The following is a 13,312-nucleotide window of genomic DNA, read 5'->3' on the forward strand; positions in this document are numbered from 1 at the left end:
TGAGGCAGTTTAATTTTTCCAGCAGCGCAACACATTCCTTTTGTTTCTCCATTAAATTTAAGAGCCCTGCAATAAGGACACACTTCAGTCACAGTGCTGATGAGAACATGCCGCCTCAAACTATAATCATCAGCTGGGTTGTACCGAAATGCAAGGCGATTGTAATCATGTGATTGTTTACCACGGAGTCGTGTTTGACGCTGATGTGCTGTTTCTTGTTGACGTCTTTCAGCCGCTCTCAGCCTGTCGCGTTCATTCTGTTGAGAACAAAGCAGATCTGAAGCTGTAGAACGTGATTGCCGTGCTCGCAACCGTGCATCCTCAAGTCTGGCTGAACGTTGCTTGGCTGGTTCCTTGGCACGTATTTGAGGCATTCTTTTTCTTTTTTTCTCGTTTGCTGATGCCCGTTCTTCCTCAGTCTGATTTGCAATTTCTCGTCGCAGTGCTTCCGCTCCGCGAGTACGACGACCTAAGTGTGATCTTCTGCGAGGCATTATTTGGATGAAGTAAAGCAAATTGTTTGGTTTTTAAAAAAGGATGTTTTTACGGTGAGGAGGTTAGCGGAAACTCCTGGCAGTTACCTTTCTTCAGAACATGTAACTGTCACAGGTGTGACATCTATATTCACTCAGCCAATTGTGAGAGAACATGCAAATAGGAGAGAAGGCAGAGGCAGCGGATTGGCCTACTGGTTGGCGATGTCACAGTGATCAGCAGGACTTGTTTTGAGGAGGCCTATTTCTTCGATTTTAAGACAAACCTTTGACCCCATAGAGAACATAGTTACATAACAACGCACGCGTATTCGAACGCAACGCTGTGTCAAAATTTCAAAGCAATCGGTGAAGAACTTTCGGAGATATGTGCCGGCCTCTTTAAAAGAGGCGGTAATTAGACCACTCCTGAAGAAGCCTAATCTGGACCCGGAAGATGTTAACAACTACAGGCCGGTGGCTAATATCCCTTTCCTGGGCAAGGTGCTTGAGCGGGTGGTTGCAGGACAACTCCAGGCACTCTTGAATGAAACGGATTATCTAGATCCATTTCAATCGGGTTTCAGGCCTGGTTTTGGAACAGAAACTGCCTTGATCACCCTGTGGGATGACCTCTGTCGGGAGAGAGACAGGGGGAGTGCGACCCTGTTGGTTCTCCTGGACCTCTCAGCGGCCTTCGATACCATCGACCATGGTATCCTTCTGGATAGGTTGTCTGAACTGGGAGTTGGAGGTACTGCGTTGCAGTGGTTCTGCTCCTACTTGGATGGCCGATTCCAGAAGGTGGTGCTGGGGGATTATTGCTCTGTGCCGTGGCTCCTAAGCCATGGGGTTCCGCAGGGCTCTATTTTATCCCCTATGCTGTTTAACATATACATGAAGCCGCTGGGGGAGGTTATCCGGAGATGTGGACTGAGGTGTCATCAATATGCGGATGACACCCAGCTCTACCTTTCCTTTTCATCAAACCCAGGTGAGGCAGTGACTGTTCTGAACCAGTGCCTGGGCACGGTAATGGACTGGATGAGGGCTAACAAACTGAGACTCAATCCAGACAAGACGGAGGTACTGTTAGAGGGTGGTTCATTTGTCCGGCGAGGTGATGTTTGCCCTGTCCTGGTCGGGGTTGCACTCTCCCTAAAGGATCGGGTCCGTAGTTTGGGGGTGCTCTTGGATCCAGAACTGTCACTTGAGGCACAGGTGAACTCAGTGGCAAAGAGCACCTTTTATCAGCTTAGGCTGATATACCAACTGCGCCCTTATCTGGACAGTGATAGCCTAGCTACAGTTATCCATGCTCTGATAACCTCTCGTTTGGATTACTGCAATGCGTTATACGTGGGGCTGCCTTTGAAAACGGTCCGGAAGCTTCAGCTGGTACAAAACAGGGCAGCCCGTTTACTAACAGGGACTGGCTGGCGAGATCACATTACGCCAGTCCTTTTACAACTTCATTGGCTGCCAGTCCAGGTCCGGGCCCGATTCAAAGTGCTGGTATTGACATTTAAAGCCCTAAACGGTTTGGGGCCAGGTTATTTGAAGGAACGCCTCCTCCCATATGTACCTACCCGGACCTTAAGATCATCTACAGGGGCCCTTCTCCGTGAGCCCCTGCCAAAGGAAGTGAGGCAGGTGGCTACTAGGAGGAGGGCTTTCTCCGCTGTGGCACCCCGGTTGTGGAATGAGCTCCCCAGAGAGGTCCGCCTGGCGCCTACACTGTACTCCTTTCGTCGCCAGCTGAAGACCTTTTTATTCACTCAGTATTTTAACACTTAATTTTAACTTAAATTTAAATTATACTGTTTTAACTCTGTATTTTAACTTTATATCAATTTTGCTGCGTGGTTTTATCCTGGTTGTGCTTTTTATATTGTATTTTGTATTTGTATTTTTAACTTGTTGGTTGTTTTATGATGATTTTAATTTTTGTGAACCGCCCAGAGAGCTTCAGCTATTGGGCGGTATAAAAATGTAATAAATAAATAAATAAATAAATAAATAAGATATAAAAGCATGTTTTTACGGTGAGGAGGTTACTGGAAACTCCTGGCAGTTACCTTTCTTCAGAACGTGTAACTGTCACAGGTGTGATATCTATATTCACTCAGCCAATTGCGAGAGTACATGCAAATAGGAGAGGAGGCAGAGGCAGCGGATTGGCCTACTGGTTGGTGATGTCACAATGATCAGCAGGACTGGTTTTGAGGAGGCCTATTTCTTCGATTTTAAGACAAACCTTTGACCCCCATAGAGAACATAGTTACATAACAACGCTCGCATATTCGAACGCAACGCTGTGTCAAAATTTCAGAGCAATCGGTGAAGAACTTTCGGAGATATAATGACAGTAACGAACGGTCTTTTTCATTTTTATTTATATAGATTTTTCAAGCATTGCCTTGAGTATTCACCTTCATCTTTGGTTGGAATAAACACAGTAAAAAATGGAAGTACTGTTTAGGTTTGATTAAGGGCTGTATTTCACAGTTCCTATTATACTCACAAAGTGCCATGAAAGAATTTTGGCCCCAGCACATTGTTTTAAAATATCCTTAACTCAAATATGTTTACCTCAGTAGATTTTTACATCAAAATGTTTTGAATTTCATAATAAAATCTTTACAATCAAATGGCTGAGACTTCCACATGTCAAACAGAAATGACATTAATCAAGGAAGTTGGAAAGAAAATATATGTGGCCATGCGAAGGATCCTCCAAAGCAGAAAGAACATTTTGGCTGTATTTCAGATAATGATAAAAAGTGGTTTACCATTACAAGAAAGAGCCTAATTATGTCTTGGATTCATCCCTTCTTCCTCCAGCAGCTTCTGCTTTAGTTTCACCACATGTTTGAACATGGGCATTTAATGGCGTATACAAACCTAGACAAGTAGATGCTAGTTTTAACTATGGGTAGTTGAAACAAGCCAACTTTAAACCATAGGTTTTGAAATGGACTTGTTTCTACCAACTATAATTCAGATTAACTACAATTTAGGGTTTTTCACTTAATGGTTAACTGTAGTTAATTGAAATCGGAAACAAACGCTTCTAATCTATGGAATTCCCTGCCTCTGGAGGTCAGGCAGGCGCCAACTTTGTATTCCTTTCGGCACCACCTGAAAACGTTGTTATTCCAAAAGACTTTCCTTAATGACTAGCCACAGTTCTGTACATTTTGCATCTTTTAAAATCTATTTTAAAGCATTTTTTTCTGTTTTTATTTTATTTTATCTTGTACACCACTCCGAAATTTTCAATGGGGAGCGGTATATAAATATTGTAAATAAACAAACAATCTTGCCACCATGCCCAAGGAGGAGTGGGGAGAGTTGCCCAAGTCTTACCTAGGCTTGTTCTTGTAATGGTAAACAACTGTTCAGCATGACATCTGAATGCAGTAACCGATTCAAGTGGAACTGGTCTAAAATAATGTAATCCATTTAGGACATGTGTGTGCTGGTTCCCATACATGTTCATGGGAACAGTCAGGACTTAAGAAGAGCCATGTTGGATCAGACAAAGGGTCTATCTAGTCCAGCACCCTGTTCACACAGTGGCCAACCAGCTATTGACCAAGGGCCCACAAGCAGGACATGGTGCAACAGGATGCTCCCACCCATGTCCCCCAGCAACTAATTATATAGACTTACTGCCTTTGATACCGGACTTTCATAGGCAATACCCAAGAGACACTGTTTGTTTGAACTGGTGTCTCTGCAGGGGAGGAGAAGGACAGTCAAGGATGAAGCACATGACACAGGCTGAGGAGTGTTGTGTATGAACTAGGCTATATATTCTACAGTGCACAATACTGCACTGAACTTGCAGTGAACTTGCAGTCTTCAGGTTTTTTAAAAAAGTATACCTTTCATTGTACTGTTTATTTTCTAAATTCATCCTCTTTCAATTATCAAGTGAGTAGTAGATACTAGGAGCCAATCTTTTCCAGTAAAAGCTATATACAATAGTGTGGATGTTTATATCTGTATGTCATGTATATGCCATGGTTATTTTACCTTATAATTGTAAAACTAAATAATCATTTGGTGTTTCTTGCAGCTTCTTGAGGGAAATTTTGCTAGAGAAGTCAGTCATGAAGTGGATGGACTAATTTTTCAACCTATAGGGGTAAGTTGCCATGACTTTATTTTAATTTTTAAAAACATTTTAGTAATATTTTAGATGTGGGAATTCATCAACTTTGCTGTTGAAAATTTCTTCATTCACTGCCAGAAAAATATTTAAGCAGAGTAATTAATTTGATATAAAATCCATTCTTCTGGGCCTTGTCAAGAACCTTGCTTCTGTATGCTTTGCTTTTATATGCAGTATCCTGTGTTAACTTATAAGTTATTGCAAAGATGTCAAAATATGTGTGGAATTGCATATTTTTCCACTTGCATCTCTTCATATAAAGACCATAAATATGAGCATATTCCGTTTACATTCCTATTTTTATGATTATTGTATCTGTTGACTTTTAACTAAATATGTTTGAGGATTAAATTTGAAAGCTGGCACTGTGAGTATTGGGTGCCATATTATTTCTGATTTGTGGGAAATTTCCAGCAGATAGGGGTAGAATGTGATGATAACAGTAGAAAGAATGGCATACATATTGATACGACAGTTATGTTTCTGAATATACAGAAAAACAGGACAAACAATTATAAAGAACAAAAAAAGAAAAGAAGCAATAGTAATATTACTTTCCTTGGTTCAAATTACAATGGCTTTTAGTAAAGTTTAGTACAAAACATGTTTATTACCCATAAATCTATGTAGAAAATAGATAAATACATTTTCCAACCATTATAGAAGTAGACATAGAGTTAAATCAAATTAATAATGGCAAATGACTTAATTTTATTCCATCAGTTTTGGTACAATGGCAATTTGTAGGCAATTTGTCAAGAAGAAAAGTCTTAATTCCTTATGGGTTGGGTCCAATTGCTGTCACTCCGCTAAAGAATGCTCTTGGATGATTCAGTGGAGGCTTCTGTCAGCAGAAGAAGGAGAGAGGCAATTTTCTGTGATTCCCCTTTTAACCTAAAGTCCCCCCACCCCCCAATCTGCTCTAGAGGGTTGGGGGACCCTTTGAATAGCAGGGGAGGTAGTGTGAGGAACTGCAGGGAGAGAGGGGGAATCACCAAAAATCACCTCATTCCATGTTCCACTGACAGGAGCCTTTGCTAGTTCAAACAGCTTTCCATTAGTTTAGAGACACCAGTTGGATACAACCCAATGTCTTTTGGTGTTGTACTTAGATGTAGACTGTGGGTAGTATCCTGTTGTGCCCACGTGGTAGCAGGACACACCGCTCATGCAGTGGAGGCAGTGGAGGCAGAGCAGCCTTGTTGGATAATGCCCCCACTACCCAGTAAGTAGTGCATGGATCTGTCTTACAATTCCAAAAAGGTTTCTTGTGTGACCTGTAGGTAGAACAATAGTATGGATTATTTAACTGTATGGAAGCTTGAATGAACATGTTCTAATTTATTAATAACTGCCCAGATTTCTGCAGCTAATCTGAGCCCGATAGATATATTTATGTCAAATCTCTGATAGTATGTGTATTATAGTGCAAGCATGTAAAGCATGTGGAAGGTAGATTCTTTATTTTGAAGATGCTGCAAATGATGTTGACCACTTCCTTCCTTCTTATGACATAGTCTGTCTAAACGCAGTAGATCCCACAGCACCAAATGCAAGTCAGTGATTTTGTGAAGTATTATTACTTATAATACTATCGGTATACAAGACTCTTTACAGTTATTTCTGATAGCATTTAGAATATGCCAAGTGCTTTAATATTACAGAAGGAAATGCTTAAAGCCTTCTTGTCCAGAACATGCACACAGTTGATATGCATATGCTCGCTAGGGACAGAAAATGATATGCTACTTCCTTGCCATTGTTTCTTTTCTGCTCTTTTCTTCTTTGATCACCCCTCAAATTTGTTCTAATCATATGTCCTCTGCTCTGGTATGTGTTTCCTCTTCTTCACCATATTTTTGATTTTCTCCTCTCATACTTTTTAAAAAATTCTATCTGCTATGTAACTGTAGCTAATTCAGGTCCCATAACTTCCATGCTTCTGCTGTATTTCTGATTCTATGTTGTAGCTAACATGTTAACAAAGTCTGGAGCATCTTAGTAGAAGTTCCAGAGCTGAATATATTTTCATTTCAGTTACATGCTTTCCTTGATGATAGCCTTATTATTTGCCTACTTATACAGGAAAGCATACACAAAATGTTATACAGTGAGAATGCAAACTTATGCATAAATCTGTAATCTCAGAAGGAAAATATGCTACTTGAATGGTAGTTTTTACTATTAGCAATTTTTTTGTTATTAAATTTTCTTCCTATAAGAAAGATTACAGTCATAAAGTCATAAATTCTCATTCAGATTTGTATTTCGGCTTCATCTATTGGGCAGTATAAAAATGAAATAAATAAATAAATATTTTGCCAATGTTTTCCCTTTAATTTTTTTTAAAAATGTGGCCTTCCAAAACATTTTCTTCTTTTTATATGATACTGGTCAGAAAATTGTAATGCCCACTCATCAGACAAATATTTAGGCTAGACATTATAGAAATTATAGCCTTTGGTGTGGGATATCTTTTTAAGATGTTAGGACAACTTAATCTTTAACCAAGCAATCTGTGCAAAATTGACTTACTCACTGTACTGAAGCATTGCCTCCCTCCGAAAGGGAAGAGAGTATATTTTCAGTTATAAAGCTTCCCCAAAATGATTTGTGACAGCAAGTAGAGTTTAAGATGAAGGAGAAACACTTTTATTGAGGTTTTGTCTGTGACTTCCTAGGTTCAAAGTGTATATTTTTTTCACCCTCAATTACTTTAGAATTTCAGTTCTTTAAGATTTTTCTTAGATATATTAAATCAACTGATCCTGTAGAAAACATACAATCTTTCGTGGCACTTTGATATATATTTTCTTTGCATCCAGTGTCAGGGAGAAGCAAAATTATTTGCAGTTTAAGGAATAAAGTTAGCTTTAACGCACAAATATTTTGTAATACCCTTTAATCTCACCTAGCTTGAATCCATAATGACCTATTAATTGTTTATATCATTCCAACTGAATCAGGCCAAATTTATCACTTTGCAGCATAGGGAAAGTGCACTTCAGATCATGCCGGTTAATAATCTATTAAATGCTTACAAAGGTTACATTTTATATCACATCACAGTGCCAATTTTTCCCTAAACCATCTCCTAGGGTATAATTGCTGATCTGTGTTTCTTAGTGCTTTATGATTTTTAAGAAAACTATTATGTGAGCTGGCAAAAGATTTTTCAATAATGATAATTAGAAACTCTGTATGCGTAGCTAAGGTTTGGCTCTGCTTAACATAATTAGAAGTAGATGTCCTTGCATTATTATTATTATTTAATATTGATATCATTGTAATACCCACTGCCTACAGTCAGTACCCTATGGCTCTTGATATGCAGGTCTGTTGGGAGAAAAAAATAGAGGCTGTAGTGTAGGATGATGGGGGAATTTCAAATATTGTACAGCAAAACAAAGCAATTATAAATATTTCTAATCAATTTGTACATGTGCTATTAGTTGGTTTGGTAACCAGCTTTTTTGTTTCTTTTTGTTTTTGCGGAGAGGAATATTTCTTTGCTATCAATGGAATCATTGTAAGATACAAAGTAGTATCAAGACTTTTATAGTTATTTTCATCTTAAGCCTATATTGAATCTCTGCCATTAACTCTTTTCTAAATATTTTAAGAATAAAGAGACAAGAAGTTATGTATTAGAATTTCCCAGCATTTTCTGAATAGCAGCGCCCATGTTTGTACTGATAATCTGATACATACAAAACTCAATGATTTTTTTGTAGATTTCTCCTCTTTTATGGAAACGTTCTTAATGGCATTGTAAACTTGCAAATTATTAGCATTTCCTCATTGTTGAACAGGCAACATATTTACAGATAGCATTAGCTTCCCAGGAAAATGCTATTTATGTTTAATTTCTACCGCCGATTAATTAATTTTTAGCTTTTTCTTCCATAGCTTTGTCAGTAATTGGAGCACCTTGCCATTAAGGATAGGGTCAAGTGAAATTTTGGTGCTTGTGACCTTGAAAATATTATCTTTATTCTATAAGGCATCATGTGCAGCCACTGCCTGCATTTGGACAACACGATAGTCAACGGTATGGTAATAACCAAATCGACAGTTTATCTAGGGGGTACTCCTCACACTGCGTGAGATAATCAACTGTGTGGTGTGGATTAGGATTAGCGTTGAGTTGACTATTAGTCCATGCGGAGTTGACTCACTCATCTCCTGCCCTCTCTCCCCACCCACCCCGTCCTCCTACTAGTATCCCATCAGCCAGCTGGACTAGAGCAGCAACTGCAGCTTTGACTGCTCTTGCCCTGTGGCTCTGTCTGATGAAGAAAACAGCGGTGATTGAGGAAATAACCAATGGTGTCCGCCACACAACACAATAACCAAAGGTGGTTCAAATAGTCAATTCTGCACAGTGTTGGCTATTGGTGTGGGTTATTTCAGCCAAATAGCCAACCATTCGTTAAATAACTTCCGCTACACAACACAACCTATGGTGGGTTAAATATTTGTGAAAAGCCCAACACATTTCAGCCACGTTTTATTTGAAGGGGTTATGAAAACTTCTGTATAAATTCTTATACCAAAATATCTCCTGTAATTTACTGGCTACCCATGGGCTGTTTTACTTACTGTTCTCTACTTTCTCTATTCTAACTTGTTTATTTTAAAATTATAATAGGCCCTGACAAAGGACGTCTAGTCCAATACATTGAGCACTTCCGGATAATTTTTTTAAAAAAATTAAAAAAAAATTGGTACAATCTCCTGAGCTTGTCTCTTTTGCGTCTACACTGCTTTACAACAACCCACTCTCGCTTGGGTTTGGATAACATGATAAGCTGTAGTCCACCATGGCTTGAATATTAAAAATGACTACAGATGCACACCACATCCCATTGTGGCTTGTTTAAGCTGTAGTGATCGTGCGAACTGGGTCAGTGTCTGAACCATTTGCTGTAAGCTGACAATCAGGGACAGACCTCTGTATGGATTTCTGTCCTGGAATATGAAACTTAATTTCTAAAACCTTTAAGTTAATTAGTCTGTTCTGTGCTAAGGTAAGTATAATTTCTGTCTAGAAACTATATGTAGGAATTAATTATAAACATTTCCCTTTTGTATGACATTTAAGAACTATGTTTTTTTCCTGTTTCTATAGATAGTAAAAAAAAACCCATCTCTTTTAAATGTATAGCTATTCCTAACTGCATTTGAACCTGTTGCTACCCACAATGCAAAGTAAAGTGAAATATTTTTATAGGACAGAGCTCGAGACAATGGTCGACATCTCTGATGAGGCTACTGTTCTCTAGGATATAATGTTTAAAGGCAGTTCCAACTACTGTCAGGGTATTTGCCTTGTCCTTTAAAAGAGCTGCAAAGTTTCCTAGCAGTTACTGCTAATTTTTACAGCAAGGTAATCCCTCTCCCCCCCCCTTTTTATGTTTCTTCTGCAATGCCATTGCAGGTTTTTAATGTCTAGCTATGCCAGAGTGAGGGTGGAGTATAAAGTCATCTAGTGTCTGTTGGCTTTTGTCACACCAGGGGCAAATCTTCTTAACTTTCTTGGTACCCATGTTCCTCTATGCCTCCTTTCTGCCTTTAAAAATATTCATAATTAAATTCATTACCTATCAAATTGGCCACTTATCATGCCAGTGTAGAGCTCTCAAATTGTTTTTAGGCTGCCCTTTTGCAGGGAACATGCTGTCCATCTTCTGCAATAGTACTGACCCTTACAGCTGCGTTTTCTGGCCATGAATAGATATTCGTTATAAACAGTTCCCATGGCAAGTTTCCCAGTTGTTCTAAATCACTTTCATGCCATCTTAGCCATACTAACCCATTTTCTTGATGGGTAGACGAAAACATACCTTATGGGTTGGGCAGTCCTATGGTTCGAGCAAGCCAGCCATTTGTATATACTGGCATAATGTTAGCATAATGTCGTTGCGATCCTATGCACTCCCAGCAACAAAGCTGGGAATAAAACAGCACTCTGAAATTCTAAGTACATAGCAATTCAGCTTGTTATAAGAATATCATATTAGACATGCATAGATAGAAGCCAGCCACACATGGCAACTGCCCCCACCACACACAACTTGCCAGACACCCCGGCTCCCTCCGTAGCAGCCACCACTGTGGCACAACTAGAAATGGCCCAGAAACAGCGAGGCTCTAGAGATCCTTGCTCACAGGGGTTCAAATCCATTCATACAGACTGCAAATGACTACCCTCCTTTGAATCATCAACACATGAAAGAAGGACAGACAATATAATTCAGTACCTAGGCAGGCTGATTAAGAGGAGGCATGTATCAGAAACATGCAGGCATACCTGAAACAATTGTTAACATCCCACTGGGAGAGCAATAACTGAGAAAAGGGATTCTCTTGTCAGAGGAGGAAAGGGAGGAACTAGGAGAAGCAACAAGGGAATCAACGATTCCACCTTTACTGAAGTAAATTGCAGTTGACTCATAGAGCATTGGAATGGGAAATAGTCATGTCAGAAGCGAAAGGGGGGAAAGAGGCAGGGCTAGAACCTACACTGCATAAACTACAGACCAACTGTCTTACCACTCGGCCATAGCAGCAGACACAAGGAGGACATATCCTGGAGCCTTTGTCCTCCCCAGCTGCTTGTCCCTGGACTTAGCTATATATGCCAGCATCAAGAAGGTTGCATGAGAGCCCTAGTCTTCAGAAAGAGCACGGCACATTTAGGTTGTCGCAGATTCGAATTCTGGATGTGATCTTTAGCACAGATTATCAGCTGGGTCTCACATCACCCAGATTGCCTTTTGGATGAATTTAGGCATCCTTGGCATCCTGTTTACCTCTCCCGCCGTACACATATACATGCACACAGAGTCCACAGTCATTCTCTTGATTGCTGGGGCTTGTTGGTTATTGCGCCAGCAGTTATCCATACCTTCTCTGCCACCTAACTGCGTGGCTCATTTATTATAGGAGAAGGAGCTTGCTGGAGCTCAAATATCTAGAGCCGCAGAGTCCTGGTAGTACATAAACCAGAGAGAGCAACCTCTGGCCTGTGGGCCTAATCCAGCCTGCAGAGCTTGTCCACCTGACCTGTGGAGCCTTCTTCTATTCCTCCAGAGGGTGGAACTTGGCCTGGAGGAATCCATAACAATGTGGGATGCAGATGGGTGGGGGACTTGCTTTCAGAGCAGCTTCCCCACCAGCTGGAAGAGTGCTCCCCTAGCCTCTGGCTAAGACACGGCAGCTTCATCTGCCTCAAGGCTCTCCCCACTGAGAGGGAGCTGCAGGAGAGGAGCGTAGTGAAGCCAGTTCTCGGTGAATGCGCCAGGAGGACCATCCTCCCTATGTCCCTGCTGGGGACTAATTGACATCAGGTATGGCCATGCCTCCCAATGTTTAATTTTGTCTGTGGAGGGCCTCACCCTGTTTGGATTGTACCTCCTGTATCCCCTGGCATAAATGTTTGCCACCCCTTCCCATTCAGAGGCCCACCCTGAAGCCAGCGGTGAGTAAGAAGCAGATGCTGGGGAAGGCATTCCTATCTGCAGCTAATTCTCTGTTAACAAAGAAAGAGCAGTTGCATCAGTGTTGAACATCATTGGAGAGGGAGGAGGTTGTGGAAGCACTGAAATGAAAGTGAGGTTTTTCATGCTGCAGACTTTTAAGACTGTCTTACCAAACTCTACAACTTTCAATTTGTTCATGGGGCATCATTACATACGGCAGAACGCTGCTCAAAGAGATTAATGTCTGAAGAATAAACGCATTTGATGCACCTTCATTACCATATCTGTGTGTCCTATGTGGGATTAAAATTAGTTCTGTGCTGAATCCTGCCCTCTATTTTCAGGAACTTTTTCTCACCCTGTGAAAGAGGCATTGTTTTTTCTGCCTCTTTTATGGGGAGGTGGAGAATTTCAGAGAATTTTCTCCTTGTGGGGGGACGACAGCATTTCCATTTACCTTTTAAAAGTATAGCTGGTTGTTGAGGGGCCTTTTTTCTTCCTATTTTTAATGTAAAAACAAACACACACCCCGGCACTTGGAGGAATCCAGCTGTTCTTCGTGAATGCCTATTGGAGACCATGTGACCTCATCCTCTCCAATAGGCATTCCGGAAGACCTCCTGGGCTCCTGCAAGTGCTGGGGGTGATTTTTTTAAAAAAAGAAGAAAAGAAAGAAAGAAGACCCCTAAAAACTTCCTACACTTAAAAAGGTATGTAGAAACTCTATCCCCCTCCCCAAGAAGAAAATTCTCCAAAATGCTCACCTCTCCCAGCCTCTTTCCCCCCACCCCTCACAAAATGCCAAAAATTGAATAATTGAAATTTTCGGCACACCATTAGTTAAAATTCACCTACATTTTTTCTTTTGTATTTGTTAACCCTTTTTTGCGGGAATCTTAGTGTGAAATTAAATTATGACATAAAATACAGTTCCCCTGCCATCTTTTACTTTTGAGATCCAGAAATTTCTAATAAGTAGAATGCTTCTAATAAGTAGAATGCTGACCAATGCTTTGTTTTGAATCACCTCAGGGAGAAATATTGTAAATACCCGAAGAAACACCTATACGCTGCATTTATAGATTTAACATCAGCTTTTGATAGTATTGACAGGGATCGTTTATGGTATAAGCTTTGGCAACTCGGAATGGACAGACGCCTTTTATGGTTGATAA

The 13,312-nt window shown here is 40.3% G+C and overlaps 1 protein-coding gene across 1 annotated transcript in view; it reads left to right on the forward strand.

The window, feature by feature from the left end:
• Positions 1-13,312, forward strand: part of RNGTT (RNA guanylyltransferase and 5'-phosphatase) — a 166,395-nt gene that overhangs the window by 98,039 nt on the left and 55,044 nt on the right. The window contains exon 12 of the mRNA XM_063124890.1: positions 4,558-4,626. Coding sequence (XP_062980960.1) covers positions 4,558-4,626 — 69 coding nt within the window. The remainder of the gene's footprint in view (positions 1-4,557; positions 4,627-13,312) is intronic.

The sequence above is a fragment of the Elgaria multicarinata genome, chromosome 4, assembly GCF_023053635.1.
Source record: "Elgaria multicarinata webbii isolate HBS135686 ecotype San Diego chromosome 4, rElgMul1.1.pri, whole genome shotgun sequence".
Classification (NCBI taxonomy): domain Eukaryota; kingdom Metazoa; phylum Chordata; class Lepidosauria; order Squamata; family Anguidae; genus Elgaria; species Elgaria multicarinata.